The 16,266-nt window shown below is 38.0% G+C and overlaps 1 protein-coding gene across 1 annotated transcript in view; it reads right to left on the bottom strand.

Moving 5' to 3' along the window:
* Positions 1–15,232, bottom strand: part of LOC111529417 (putative zinc finger protein 735) — a 15,441-nt gene extending 209 nt beyond the window's left edge. The window contains 4 exon segments of the mRNA XM_023196314.2: positions 3–737; positions 7,986–8,081; positions 9,197–9,323; positions 15,194–15,232. Of these exon segments, the coding sequence (XP_023052082.2) occupies positions 3–737; positions 7,986–8,081; positions 9,197–9,323; positions 15,194–15,232 (997 nt within the window).
* Between the last annotated feature and the right edge of the window lie 1,034 nt (positions 15,233–16,266).

Here is a 16,266-nt window from a genome sequence, read left to right as displayed (position 1 = left end):
GGCTTTGCCACATTCTTCACATGTGTAGGGTTTCTCTCCAGTATGAACTCTCTTGTGGTAAGTGAGGGCTGTGGATACACTAAAGGCTTTGCCACATTCTTCACATGTGTAGGGTCTCTCTCCAGTATGAATTCTCTTGTGGTTAGTAAGTGTTGAGGAGCGTGTAAAGGCTTGGCCACATTCTTCACATGTGTAGGGTTTCTCTCCGGTGTGAATTCTCTTATGTCTAGTAAGGTGTGAGGACCAGCTAAAGGCCTTGCCACATTCCTCACATCTGTAGGGTTTCTCTCCAGTATGAATTATTTTATGTGTAGTACGGTTTGAGGAGTGGTTAAAGGATTTGTCACATTCTTCACATTTGTAGGACTTCTCCGTAGTATGAATTATCTGATGTTGATTTAGGTGTGAGAGCATGCAAAATGATTTGCCATATTTTTCACATTTCAAATGTTTCTTTCCAGGATATCTTGTATTAAGTCTATTGGAATTTGAAAATTTATCAAAGACTTTGACACATTTATGAGTCTGAAATATTTTGTTTTGGGTATTTGACAAATGTTGGTTAACTTCATTATAACCTCCTTTGTGCACCTCACACTCATCCCCTTTTTGACAACATTTTTTTAATTGTAAATTCTCATGTCCACATTTTCCATATGTTCTTGATACTACTTTTTGGAGTGAATCTTTTATGCCCTGCTCAGGCTGAAGGTCTCGGTTGAAATGAGAACATGTAACTGAAAGACATAAAAATCACAAGTTACTTCACTTACTAGACTCAGATAAATACACTGCACAAATCAAATATATAAAAGTATTCAAGATACATTAGCAAAATGGTATATCAAAATACCACAGGTCATAATTCCTTCATAGACATATAAATGTAACAAAATCATAGTGATCAAAATACCTTTGTTGGAAATTTATAAATAAAGTAAGTGAGTGCACCATGTGAGCGCAACGTCAAGAACCATATAGAGTGAAAAGAAAAGTCAGCTACATTTACCCAACACAGCCCTTCCTCATCCCCAATAGAAGAACATCCTGCCTTTAATGACAGCTTTAAGTCTTCTGAGATCAAAAGTGTTACAACAGCAGAAAGACTGCCCTACCATGGACAGAAAATAGGTGTAGAAAGTAGTTACTGACCAGTAAGGAGAAATATGAAGAAGTCTTTTAACTGAAAAATAAATACAAAATTGCAGACAAGACAACATCCTGAAAACATGTTTGGGAAACTCCCAGAATCTCTACTCAAGACAATTGGTTTCAGGCTATGCCAAGAAAGAGCTGCATTATAAAGACTGTGAAATGTAGTTTTATGTTAATGTCTAAATCTCAACCAAAGATTACAATGTATACAAAATATTTCGGCAATATGGTCCAATAAAAAAAATCAAAATTTTCAAACAGCAACTATAAAAGTAAAGATGTATATTTTAATTTTTAAAATTTAAGAAAATCCATATTTTGCTCAATGAGAAAAAATGGAAAACCAGACATCAGATAAATGAGAATGTCAACAAAAGGCTTGGAATAATAAAAATAAACATTTGTGGAGGTAGAAAAGAAAATGAAATAATTTAAAAGTAAGAAAAAAGTAATGTAAAAAATGATGAAGTTAAACAAAGTAGGATATACACAAAAAGATCCATAACACATATTTAAGCAAAGTTCAAAAGTCACAAACCAGAAGATAATCTTGGGAGCTGCAAGATAAAAGTGAGGTATTATTTATAAGCCTAGTTCTCCAAGACAACCAGTGAATTTGTCAACAGAAACCTTGCCGGTTAGAAAAGAACTGTGTAAAATGGTCGAAGTGCTGAAAAAAATATTCACAGTGAAAATATAACCAGCAAAAATATACTACAAAATAAAGAAAAAATAAAGATCTTCCAGGATAAACAAATGCCAGAAAAGCATATAAGCACTGCATGTGCCCTAAATAAAATACTGAAAAGAGGTCTTTCCACTTAAAATAATATAATGGAAAAAAAAAAACATATGAAAATACATAACTTTCTGAAAAACATATGCATACACAAAAAATAAACTTCTGTGGCATTATTGTGATGGTACAGAAAACATTTTTAGTTATTCTTTAAAATTTGAAAGATGTAAGCATAAAAATAATCATAAAACATAAAAAAGATATAATTATCAACATCAATAAGAAGTATAGGGTAGATATAATGAGGACAAATTTTTCTATGCAACTGAAGTCATTTTTTTTTTTTTACCAGTTTAAAATATACTATTGTAACATTAAGAGGTTTTATAAAATCTCCAATGTAGCACAAAGAAAAACTCCTTATGGACACACAAAATGAAATGAGTCCATTACTAGCATGAGACAAAGTCTGATATTACATAATGGTAAAATGAGTCCATTTACTAGGAATCTATAACTATTATGTCTATCTATATGTATATGCATCTGTAACATCAGGGCCTCAAAATACATAAAGCAAATATTGATAAAAATGTAGCAAGAAATAAAATAACAACATAAAATTATAAACATTAAGACCTCATTTTCTTTTTTTTTTTTTTATTACTATACTTAAGTTCTAGGGTACATGTGCACACGTGCAGGTTTGTTACATATGTATATATGTGCCATGTTGGTGTGCTGCACCCATTAACTCCTCATTTACATTCGGTATATCTCCTAATGCTATCCCTTCCCTCTTCCCCCTCCCCACAATAGGCCCCAGTGTGTGATGTTCCCCTTCCTGTGTCCAAGTGATCTCATTGTTCAATTCCCACCTATGAGTGAGAACATGCTGTATTTGGTTTTCTGCTCTTGCAATAGTTTGCTGAGAATGATGGTTTCCAGCTGCATCCATGTCCCTACAAAGGACACGAACTCATCCTTTTATATGGCTGCATAGTATTCCATGGTGTATATGTGCCACATTTTCTTAATCCAGTCTGCCACTGATGGACATTTGGGTTGATTCCAAGTCTTTGCTATTGTGAATAGTGCCGCAATAAACATACGTGTGCATGTGTCTTTATAGCAGCATGATTTATAATCCTTTGGGTATATCCCCAGTAATGGGATGGCTGGGTCAAATGGTATTTCTAGTTCTAGATCCTTGAGGACTCGCCACACTGTTTTCCACAATGGTTGAACTAGTGTACAGTCCCACCAACAGTGTAAAAGTGTTCCTATTTCTCCACATCCTCTCCAGCACCTGTTGTTTCCTGATTTTTTAATGATTGCCATTCTAACTGGTGTGAGATGGCATCTCATTGTGGTTTTGATTTGCATTTCTCTGATGGCAAGTGATGATGAGCATTTTTTCATGTGTCTGTTGGCTGTATGAATGTCTTCTTTTGAGAAGTGTCTCTTCATATCCTTTGCCCACTTTTTGATGGGGTTGTTTTTTTCTTGTAAATTTGTTTGAGTTCTTTGTAGGTTCTGGATATTAGCCCTTTGTCAGATGAGTAGATTGCAAAAATTTTCTCCCATTCTTAGGTTGCCTGTTCACTCTGATGGTAGTTTCTTTTGCTGTGCAGAAGCTGTTTAATTAGATCCCATTTGTCAATTTTGGCTTTTGTTGCCATTGCTTTTGGTGTTTTAGACATGAAGTCCTTGCACATGCCTATGTCCTGAATGGTATTACCTAAGTTTTCTTCTAGGGTTTTTATGGTATTAGGTCTAACATTTAAGTCTCTAATCCATCTTGAATTAATTTTCGTATAAGGAGTAAGGAAAGGATCCAGTTTCAGCTTTCTACTTATGGCTAGCCAATTTTCCCAGTACCATTTATTAAATAGGGAATCCTTTCCCCATTTCTTGTTTTTGTCAGGTTTGTCAAAGATCAGATTATTTCTGAGGGCTCTGTTGTGTTTCATTGGTCTATATCTCTGTTTTGGTACCAGTACCATGCTGTTTTGGTTACTGTAGCCTTGTAGTATAGTTTGAAATCAGGTAGCATGATTCCTCCAGCTTTGTTCTTTTGGCTTAGGATTGTCTTGGCAATGCAGGCTCTTTTTTGGTTCTATACGAACTCTAAAGCAGTTTTTTCCAATTCTGTGAAGAAAGTCATCGGTAGCTTAATGGGGATGGCATTGAATCTATAAATTACCTTGGGCAGTATGACCATTTTCACAATATTGATTCTTCATATCCATGAGCATGGTATGTTCTTCCATTTGTTTGTGTACTCTTCTATTTCACTGAGCAATGGTTTGTAGTTCTCCTTGAAGAGGTCCTTTACATCCCTTGTAAGTGGGATTCCTAGGTATTTTATTCTCTTTGAAGCTATTGTGAATGGGAGTGCATTCATGATTTGGCTCTCTGTTTGTCTGTTACTGGTGTATAAGAATGCTTGTGATTTTTGCACATTGATTTTGTATCCTGAAACTTTGCTGAAGTTGCTTATCAGCTTAAGGAGATTTTGGGCTGAGACGATGGGGTTTTCTAAATATACAATCATGTCATCTGCAAACAGGGACATTTTGACTTCTTCTTTTCCTAATTGAATACCTTTATTTCTTTCTCTTGTCTGATTGCCCTAGCCAGAACTTCCAACACTATGTTGAATAGGAGTTGTGAGAGAGGGCATCCCTGTATTGTGCCAGTTTTCAAAGGGAATGCTTCCAGTTTTTGCCCTCACTTTCAATAATAAAAAAATTAAATAAAAATCAATTAAGAAACAGAAAACCTGAAGAACATTATACTGTGTATGAATTCATTTTACATTGTTATGGAAAATAACCTGAGACTAGGTAATTTATAATGAAAAAGATTTCTTTGGTTCACAGTTCAGTAGACTGTACGAGAAGTATATGCCAGCATCTGTTTCTGGTGACGATATGAGGAAGCGTACAATTATAGTGGAAGGCAAAAAAGAAACAAACATGTCACATGGTGAAAGATGATGTGAGTTTGAGTTGGAGGAACCAGGTTCCTTTAAGCAATGAGCTCTCAAGTGAATTAATAGCATAAGAACTCTATGACTGTGTCAAGTCATTCATGAGGGATTTGTCTCCATGATGCAAACACCTCTCATTAGGCACCACATCCAACATTGGAGATTACATTTCAACTTGAGATTTTGAGGGCACCTACACCATATCACAAACCAAATAGGCTAAACAGACATGTACAGAACTCTCCAGTCAAAACAAGTGGATACACAATATTCTTATTTGCACATGGTGCATTCTGTTAGAACAGGTAAGTCTTAGTAAATTTAAAAAGATCAACCAGCTGCAGTGGGTCACAGGTGTAATCCCAGTACTTTGGGAGGTCAAGGTGGAAGGATCACTTGGGGCAAGAAGTTTGATACCAGCCTTGGGACACAGTGAGACCCTGTCTCTACAAACAATTAAAAACTAGCTAGGCATGGTGGGGTAGGTCTGTAGTGCAAACCACTCAGGAGGCCAAGGTGGAATGATTACTTGAGTCCAAGAGGTTGAGGCTGTGATGAGCCAAAATTGTGCTGTTGCACTACAGTCTGAGCAACAGAGTGAGAAACCTTGTGTCAAAAAAAAAAAGTTTAAGAAGAGCAAAATCATACAGTGTATGTTTTCTAACCAAAGCTCAATAAAACTAAAAAGAAAAAAAGTAAAACCCACAAATAAAAAATATATGGAAATAAACACATTCTTCAACGTATTCTTGCACAGGGTCAAATAATTTAATATAACCTAATTTAATATTTTTGCTCAAGGCTCAACATATTTAAGTGACAACTTAATTTGTTAAGATGTCAATATATCCCCCAGTGGTGAGCAAATTTAATATAATCTATATCAAAATTCCAAAAGTGTATTTATTACTGAGATATTGTTTTAATTTTTTTTTTTTTTTTTTTTTTTTGAGATGGAGTCTCACTCTGTTGCTCAGGCTGGAGTGCAGTCTTGGCTCACTGCAAGCTCTGCCTCCTGGGTTCACACCAATCTCCTGCCTCAGCCTCCCAAGTAGCTGGGACTATAGGTGCCCACCACTACGCCCGGCTAATTTTTAGTATTTTTTAGTAGAGATGGGTTTTCACCATGTTAGCTAGGATGGTCTCGATCTGACCTCGTGATCTGTCTGCCTTGGCCTCCCAAAGTGCTGGGATTACAGGCGTGAGCCACCACACCTGACCTAAAATTTTTAAATTTTATTATGAACTATATCTAGAGAAACACACATGAAAAACAGAGGCTTTATGCTTGATAATTTCAAAACATAATAAAAAGCTGCAATAACAAAAACTATGTGGTATTCACACAAAGACAGATAAAATTCATCATAGATCAAAACAGGGAGCCCAGCAATGGACTCTTCTGTGTATGACCAAATAATTTGCCACAAGGTTGCCATGAGCAGACAATAGAGAAAATACAATCCCTTCAACAGTTAATGTTGAAAACCGGATATCTACATTGAAAAAATGAAGTCGGATGCTTCAATTGCATCATATACAAAAAGTATTTTAAACAAAATACTTAGACTAAAAAAAAAACTAACGAAACTCTTAGAAAAAATATAGTGGAAAGACATGACATTGGTCTTGGTACCATTTTCTTAGATACACCATCAAATGCCTGAGCGACAAAGAGAAGAACAGAAAAATTTAACTGGGCTACACTTCAAATTTTCTGCAATCAAATAAAACACTTAATAGAGTGACAGTGTCACTCAAGAAATAAATGACAATATTTGAAAATCACATGTGATAAGGCTTAATACTGAAAATACAGAAACAACTCCTAGAAGTAGACAACAATAATTGAATCACCTAATTTAGAAATGTACAAATGAACCGGGTACAGTGGCTCACTCATGTAATCCCAGAACTTTGGGAGGCTGAGGTGGGCAGATCACCTGAGGTCAGTAATTTAAGACCAGTCTGACCAACATGGCGAAACCCACCTCTACTAAAAATACAAAATTAGCTGGTGGCATATCCCTGATCTCAGCTATTCAGGAGACTGAGGCAGGAGAATCATTTGAAACTGGGAGGCAGAGGTTGCTGTGAGCCAAAATTGCCCCATTGCACTCCAGCTTAGGCAACAAGAGCAAAACTCTGTCTCAAAAAAAAAAAAAGAAATGGACAAATTATTAAGCTAAATTTTAATAAAAAGATATACAAATGGGAAGAAGTATTTGAAAGGTTGCACAAAACTAATAATTTATAGAAAAATGCAAAATAAAACCACAATACAAAACAAAATTACCTTACATCAATTAGGATGGCCACTATAATTTTTTTAAAAACACCATGTTGATGATGTAAAGAAATGGAAACCTACGTAAGTTGTTGATGAGAAAAAAGATGCAGCCATCATAAAAAATATCATGAATGTTCTTCAAATAATTAAAAATGAAATTATTATATAATATAACAATACCATTTATGACTCTATATCTAAAATATGCAACACAGTAAAATGAAGACATGAGGTACTCTGCTTGCATATCACCCTACAGCAAGTATCATAACCTACCCTCTAAATAAATAAATAAATACATAAAAATTTAAAAATAAATTTGTAAAAAATTTTAAAGTATATTTCAAGGCTATAGTAATAAAAACAGAATGGCATGTACAGAAAAATGGACAACCATCAATGAAACAGAAATTACTATTCTCACGCATTTTAGACATGATGCAAAAAAATTTTTTTGAATGGTTTAACATAGAATTTCTCAAAAATATGCAGATATTAGTGTGTCCCCAAAAGCAATGGCAAAGTAGTGGGTTTGTGCAGTCCCTGATAAGCCATAAAGAAAACTTTGGCTCACACTGTGAACTTGAAGAAAGATTATTGAAGTGAAAGTAGAATCCATAGAGAATTTAACAGTATGGGGCAGAAGGTGTCCCAATGTGAACAAACAAAAAAAAAAAAAAGACCGGAGCTTCTCAGAAACTCTTTCCATCAAAGCACAGCTCTGCAGATCACATTTTAAAGACTGGCTACCACCTTGACTTGTGGACAGCTCATCCATGTCATCTTTGTCATTCGCTCTCACCTACCTGGGTGTTTGGCTACCATCTCACTTCTCTTCATATTCTGGGGCTCTTTATTTTGCTCCAGACAGGTGATCAGCTCTGGCTTAGGGACAGTAATACCTGTTTTATTAAGAAAAAAGTAACATAAATCTTATTTCTTTATTAATTTTTTGAAATGGAGTCTCACTCTGTCACTCAGGCTGGCATACAGTGGCATGATCTCAGCTCACTGCAACCTCCACTTCCCAGGTACAAACAATTCTTCTCCCTCAGCCTCCCGAGTAGCTGGGACTACAGGCACGCATCACCATGTCCAGCTAATTTTTGTATTTTTAGTAGAGACAGAGTTTCACCATATTGGCCAGCCTGGTCTCTAACTCCTGACCTCGTGATCTGCCCACCTCGGCCTCCCAAAATGCTGGGATTACAGGTGTGAGCCTGGTCATATAAATCTTGCTGAATTCTTTAATTACCAAACTAGTATTATGCTCAGTAAAGAGGATATAATAGAAAATTCTAGAAAATTAATATTGACTCATAACAGAACTTTCTAAATATTTAGAAAATATTTTAAATTTGTAAGTCCTTAATTTCACTACTCAGTACTACTGAATCAAAAAATGTTGGTGGCAACTGAATTCTAAGGCGTGGGCAGCGCTATTTTATGCCATGACATTTTTGGAATGGCCACTAACCTAGAGCAAAAGATACATAAGCTCAGGAAAGGGATAAGTTCAGATCAAGATAAAACATCTTGAAGAATCTGTTCTACACCAATGAATTCCCAAGACTTTCTTTTTTTAAATTTATTTTTATTTTATTTTATTTTTTGAGACAGAGTCTGGCTCTGTAGCCCAGGCTGGAGTGCAGTGGCCGGATCTCAGCTCACTGCAAGCTCCGCCTCCCAGGTTCACGCCATTCTCCTGCCTCAGCCTCCCAGGTAGCTGGGACTACAGGCGCCCGCCACCTCGCCCGGCTAGTTTTTTGTATTTTTTAGTAGGGACGGGGTTTCACCGTGTTCGCCAGGATGGTCTGGATCTCCTGACCTCGTGATCCACCCGTCTCGGCCTCCCAAAGTACTGGGATTACAGGCTTGAGCCACCGCACCCGGCCCCCAAGATTTTCTTAAAATCGGAGAGCTAAAATTCATTCATGCAAAGCAGAAATTACCAAAATCATCTTAGAAAAGAGAGAAAGGCAATATATTAGGAATTGTGTATTGAAGTTTTCCTTACCCAGGGAGACTAGGTTTCTGTAGTTCTCTAACATTACATCTCTATATAAATTCCGCTGAGCACGATCCAGGCATTGCCATTCCGCTAGAGAGAATTCTATAGCTATGTCTTTGTATGTCAACAGTCCCTGAAAAAAACAAAAACACAAAAAAAATTCATGAACACACACTTACCATATGGCCATAAGCAGAGATTTTTATTTGACTCCAGTTAAAAAAGAGAGTAAAAAGAAGTGGTTCTCACTTATAAGAGTGACTAAAATTGTTCAATAAGATAATTTTTAACATGGAAGTATGCTCTAACTCTGAGAAGAGAGGAGAGCAAGATCCACAATACCACAGTAGCTTTGATACTTTTCTGTAATTATAAAATTAAGGGCATCAACATGGACGTGTCCTTCTTTTTTCTTGTTTTCCTTTTTTTTTGACCGAGTCTCACTCTGTTGCCCAGGTGGGAGTGCAGTGGCATGATCTTGGCTCAGTGCAACCTCTGCCGCTTGGGTCCAATAGATTCTCCTGCCTCAGTCTCCCGAGTAAATGGGAGTACAGGCACAGGCCATAATGCCTGGCTAATTTTTGTATTTTTAGTAGAGACAGGGTTTCTCCATGTTGGCCAGGCAAGTCTTGAAGTCCTGACCTCACGTGATCCACTCACCTCGGCCTCCCAAAGTGCTGGGATTGCAGGTGTGAGCCACCTCGCCCAGCCGGACATGTCTATTTTTTGAGTGCTATATTTACATCATACAGAATAAGTTGTGTATACTTCTCAGATAAAACAGTCATTATGAGTTGGAAGGTACCTCTTAAGTCTTAATATGTGCAATAAACTAAATATTTTGTGAGATTTTATTTCAGGAGGTTTGGGATAAAGTCTGAATTTCTGAATTTTTAGCAAGTTCATCAATGTTTCTAGCCTAATAAGAATATTTTGTCAAACATCCAGTAAGTAGCAGAGTCTGGGTTTTCCCCAGTTTCTCTCACCTGTAAATAAAGATAAGAGCCTTCGTTTTTAAAGGACAAATATATGCAAAAGTTATCTAAAAAGAAAGGACAGCTTCCAGATTAAATGTGATGGTTTATGCACTTCAGCCAGTAAATTTCCTAAGTGTACTTAATAATTAAGAGAATAATAATTAACTCAACAGTGGAATAAAAAGTCATAGAGATCTTGAACCAAGTGAATAAAATTATCAACTTTATTAGGACACATTTTTACTATGTGCTGATGCACACAGGACATAACATTACTGCTGTGATATTTCTCACCTCTCAGAAAAGTAAATTGTAACTAAATTTAAATATATATGTATTTAAATATACATATTTATTATATGTAATATAATATGTAATATGTATATGTATTACATATACATTATTAAATATATAAATATATATTTAAATATATATATATATATATTCTTTTTCTGAGATAGAGTCTTGCTCTGTTACCCAGCCTAGAGTGCAGTGATGCAATCTCAGGTCACTGCAACATTCACCTCCTGAGTTCAAGCAATCCTCCTGCCTCAACCTCCTGAGTAGTTGGGATTATAGGCACATGGCACCATGCTTGGCTAATTTTTGTATTTTTTTAGCAGAGACAAGGTTTCATCGGGTTGGCCAGGCTGGCCTCGAATTCCTGACCTCGTGTGATCTGCCTGCCTCGGCCTCCCAAAGTGCTGAGATTACAAGCCTGAGCCACCGTGCCTGGCCTAAATTTAATTATAAAGAAACATCAGTTTTATGCAAAGTTGAAGGTGCAGAAAACTTCCCTGTCATGTAATTTTTAATAGTAATTTTAAGTAGTCTTTGTTTAGCACCCTAGAAAGCAAGTATCTCCTAATAGTTTTTTCGGAACTTTCTGGGTAATAAATGTCATTCTGTTTAAATGAGCATATTCTAAATCCTGTTCTGCATGGAATTAATAGAGCACACAGATGAAACCTCAACATGATATGTTTCACTTTTCACTAATATCCAAAGACAACTGTGTTTCCCCAGTAGAAATCTTGAGTATTTACACCTTCTCATGTTCAACAGCTACAATGGGAACATTTTAAATATTGCAGGTCATAAATTTGTAGTGAGAATTCTGCATGGCATACAAGAACCCAAGATGAAGAGAATGTATAGAATGCTAAGGAATAGAGAAAAAAAATATTTTTTTCAGAACCCCTTGACTATCACACAAATCACAAAAATTAGTTAAAACAAACTCATTAGGGATCAACAGCACAAGCAGAGAAGTAAAAATCTGCAAGTTCCGACCAGATGGCATTCCAAAAGGCAGAGGGGACACCGCTCTTTATCTGAGACATGCTCACCTGAGAAAAAAAGTGATTGTTTTCTTTTCCTCCTCTTTCTCTGAAATGTATTTTCAGATAAGATGCTCTGGACATATTAAACCTGCATCTTGAGAGTATGCCTTTAAAGCACAATCTGTTCACCTGCTACCACCACACACACCCACGGGCAGAAAGACCGAGACTTGAAGAAAACATTCACCCATTTTTGTTGTTTATAACTGAAAAGATTTAAGAGCAATGGGAGAACAATGAGCTTCTCCATAACTATTAAAATATAAGTTTCTTTTTCCCTGCCCTCCCCTATCAGACACCAGCAATCTTCTTTACAGTAATGGGAACATGAACTGCACTGACCTTTTCCTACCAAACGGAAACAGGGCAGGCAGTGCAGCCTTCCTTAGATGCGAAGGTTGAACTAAACTCTCCTGAATGTATCTTGAACCCCTCAAGTGTATAAGTTACTTGGTAATCTCGGCCCTGCTTTATGCAAAGTGATTCTTCAGGATCCAAAAGGGTCCAGGAATGGGCTTTTTCAACAAGTTCCCTGTAAATGCTGATTGTGCTTTCCCAGACACATTATTAGCATTAGCGAGAGAAAGCAGGCACAGCAAAGAGTCCCTTACACCCGCCACATTTGTCACAATACAAACACTTCTGGTACAAATAAAGATAACCAATCTCCACCCTGAAATACTATATTTTTCGTTGAGTTTTTTAAGTTTACAAGGAAACAGAAGGCAGCAATGTCTGAGTAAGTCTGCACCTGGGAAACCTGTACACATGTACTAATAAAATGTTTATTAAGCAGGTACTACGTGCTCAGGAGCATGTCACAGAACACTACTGGGAATAACATATTTTGTCATTTAATTTTCATACCACCCCGGGAGCTGGTACTAAGTGTTGAATAATTTTCAGCATTTAGATTAAGAGCACAGCAGTTTTATTTCTTCTGTTTCTCTATCATTAATTTTAAAAAGAAAATATATAGAGTAATAATTCAATACAAAAAGCATATGGAATGATACAATTACATAAAAATTGAATAATCAGCTTCCAAATGGATATTTTGTAAATAATGAAATTAAGGCTGAAATAAAATTTTTGAAACTAATTAGAGATTAAATACAACATACCAGAATCTCAGGGTTACAGCTAAGGCAGTGTTAAGAACAAAATGTATATCACTAAACATCCACAACAAAAAGTTAGAAAGATCTCAATTTAAAAATCTAATGTTACAACTGAAAGAATTTCAAAAGAGCAAACCAACTTTAAGGCTCACAAAAGTCAAGAAATAACCAAAATCAGAACTGAAATGAAGAAGGTTGAGAACTAAATAACTATAAAAAGTTCAACGGGCCATGTGCTGCAGCTCACTCCTGGAATTCCAGTCCAAGGCGGGCAAATCAAGAGGTCAGGAGTTGGAGATCAGCCTGGCCAACATGGTGAAACCCTGTCTGTACTAAAAATACAAAAATTAGCTGGGCATGGTGGCATATGTCTGTAATTCCAGGAGAATCACTTGAAAATGGAAGGTGGAGGTTACAGTGAGCTGAGATCATGCCACTGCACTCTAGCCTGGGTGAAAGAGCAAAACTCCGTCTCAAAAAAGGTCGATGAAGCCAGCAGTTGATTCTGTGTAAAAACAATAAGATAGATAAAACACTAGACTAATGAAGAAAAAAGAAATAATTCAAATAAAAACAAAACAAAAAAAAAACCAAACTGATGCTTGTGAGGTTGTGGAGAAATGGAATGCTTATATGCTGCTTGTGAGAGTATAAATTTATTTAAGCATTGAGAAAAACAGTTTGGCATTTTTTCAAAAACCTGAAAACAGAATTACCATTCCCAGTCCCACAATTGGGAATATACCCAATAAATGTAAGTTATTCTACCATGAAGGCACACATATGCATATGTTTATTACAGAACAATTCACGATAGCAAAAATCAGAAATAAACCTGTATGTCTTCAATGGTAGAATGGATAAAGAAAATGTGGTATGTAAACACCATGAAATATGATGCAGCTATAACAAAGAACAGCATCATGTCCTTTGCAGCAACGTCGATGGAGCTGGAGACTTATTTTTAGAAAACTAGTGCAGGAGCAGAAAATCAAATCTTTATGTTTTCACTTGTAAGTGGGAGCAAAATAACGAGAACATGTGGACACAAATAAGAGAACAACAGACACTGAAGCTCAGTTCAGGGTGGAGGGTCGGAAAATGAAGAAAATCAGAAAACAAATCTGTTCAGTACTATGCTTAGCACCTGAGTGATAATATAATCTGTACACAAAAACTTCATGATATGACTTTACCTATATAACAAACTTGCACATATACTCCTGAACCTAAAATAAAAGGTAAAAGAAAAAAAATGTGATTAGGCGCAGTGACTCACGCCTGTAACCCAAGTCTGTTGGGAGGCTGAGGCAGGCAGATCGCAGATCATCTGAGGCCAAAAGTTCGAGACCAACCAGGACAACATGGTGAAATCCCGTCTCTATTAAAAATACAAAAATTAGCTGGGCCTGGTGGCCCGCACCTGTAATTCCAGCTACTCGGGAGGCTGAGGCAGGACAATCATTTGAACCCGGGAGGCAGAGGTTGTAAAGAGGTGAGATTGCACCACTGTACTCCAGCCTGGAGTACTGAGCGAGACTCCCCCTCCAAAACAAAACAAAAAAAAAGCATTTATTGGAAATTACTATCTTGAAGAAAATAGTCAGGCCTAGGTAACCACAATCTGCCAATGAATCTCTGATGACATAACCAATAAATTTTCACCTGGATCTTACAAATGAAAAAACTAAATAACTGTACCAAACCAATTATTGAATTTGGTTTGCTTCATCATGCAACTTATAACAGACTTTTCTTCAAGTCTCTCCCATGGATCACAACCCAGAAGCCATAGCTGGGCACTCTATGATTCTTTTTTTTGAAATGGAGTCTTGCTGTGATGTGCAGGCTGGAGTGCGGTGATGTCATCTCGGCTCACTGCAACCTCTACTTCCCAGGTTTAAGCGATTCTCCTGTCTCAGACTACCAAGTAGCTGGGACTACAGGCGCGTGCCATCACACATAGCTAATTTTTGTATTTTTAGTAGAGACGGGGGTTTCACCATGTTGGTCAGGCTGGTCTCGAACTCCTAACCTCGTGATCCGACCGCCTCAGCCTCCCAAAGTACTGGGATTACAGGCGCGAGTCACCGCGCCCAGCCCGCTCTATGATTCTTGAATCACCCTTTGATTAAATTCTCTAATGTTTTTACAGTGACTCCCATACCTCTCTAAAAGGAAAAATGAGGAACTAGGGACCTCAGGGACTACAGCTCTTACCAATTATAAATCCTGCACCCTGAGTCTGGATTCTCCCCTGATGACTTTCCCATCCCTGTACAATCTCGGTGAGATGAGGCGCTGGGAGTGCAGAGCTGCCCAGAGAGGACTGCAGCCCAGAGCAAAGCCACTGCAGAGGAGAAAGACAGAACTCCCAGGGTCCCAGCCGCTGGCCCAGGCAGCATCTTACGGTTTGAGGGGACTAACAGCCGAACTGGGCCAAGGAAGATTTCCTCAGACTCTGGAGCTGACTGTGAGGAAGTTTGGATCCTGTTACAGCCACTTTCAGCCGGTTCCAACCAGCCCCCACTCCTCTCTCACGATGACAGACCCAGCACTCACCATTTCTGGGTTTCCAGGGGATCCCGGTCTTTTAGCCATAAATCTGCGGATGCCTGCAGGACACAAGGCCACAGAGGCTTGACCTCTGGGAGCGAGGACGCAGAGCAGCGAAGAGAACTGGAGCTCTGGATACAGAGAAACACAAAAGGACCGGTAAAATTAGGGAGGCGTCCTGTTCTCTCCAGCTGCATGCCTGATTGTACCGTTTCTAATATACGGTCCGTGATTGGATAAGGTTTCAGACCCCACCCGTCACGCCCTGAGTGACATAATATTTGATCAGACACTGGGCTGAATGAAGCAAAAATAACAGCCTAAGCTGCACTCTACAGGCAGGGCTTCTTCCCTGATCTGAGCCAGGCCAACACCAGAGGATATTTGCATTTAACCTTGTGTATAACGTCATACGCATTTATAAATGATATATAATATAGTTATTCATAAACTGAAATAATATAATGACAATTATTTTAAAATTTCGGATTTTATGACCTTCCTTGCTACGGATCCTTTGCAGTGATATGGTTTGACTCTGTGGCTCCACCAAAATCTAATCTCAAATTGTAATTCCAGTCTCTGAGCGGTGGCTCATGCCTGTAATCCCAGCACTTCCGGAGGCCGAGGTGGGCGGATCACGAGTTCCGGAGTTCCAGACCGGCCTGGCCAATGTGATGAAGCCCTGTCTCTACTAAAAATACAAAAATTGGCCAGGAATGGCGGCGAGCGCCTGTGTCCCAGCTACTCGGTAGCCTGTGGCAGGAGAGTCGCTTGCACCCAGTAGGTGGAGATTGCAGTGAGCTGAGATGGTACCATTGCACTCCAGCCTGGGCGACAGAGGGAGACTCCATCTCAAAGAAAAAAAAATTTTAATTCCCACCTGTCAGGACAGGGACCGGGTAGGAGGTGCTTGGATCACTGGGGTGGATTATCCTCATGCTGTTCTTGTGATAGTAAGGGAGCTCTCAAGATACCTGACGGTTTAAAAATGTGGCATGTCCCTCCTCCCCCGCTTCCCGGTTCTCTCTCGTTTTCCACCATGTGAGATGTGCCTTGCTTTCCCTTCACCTTCTGTC

Source organism: Piliocolobus tephrosceles, chromosome 8 (genome assembly GCF_002776525.5).
Source record: "Piliocolobus tephrosceles isolate RC106 chromosome 8, ASM277652v3, whole genome shotgun sequence".
Classification (NCBI taxonomy): domain Eukaryota; kingdom Metazoa; phylum Chordata; class Mammalia; order Primates; family Cercopithecidae; genus Piliocolobus; species Piliocolobus tephrosceles.
The sequence above is the reverse complement of the archived record's forward strand: the minus strand, read 5'-3'. Positions and strand labels throughout refer to the sequence as shown.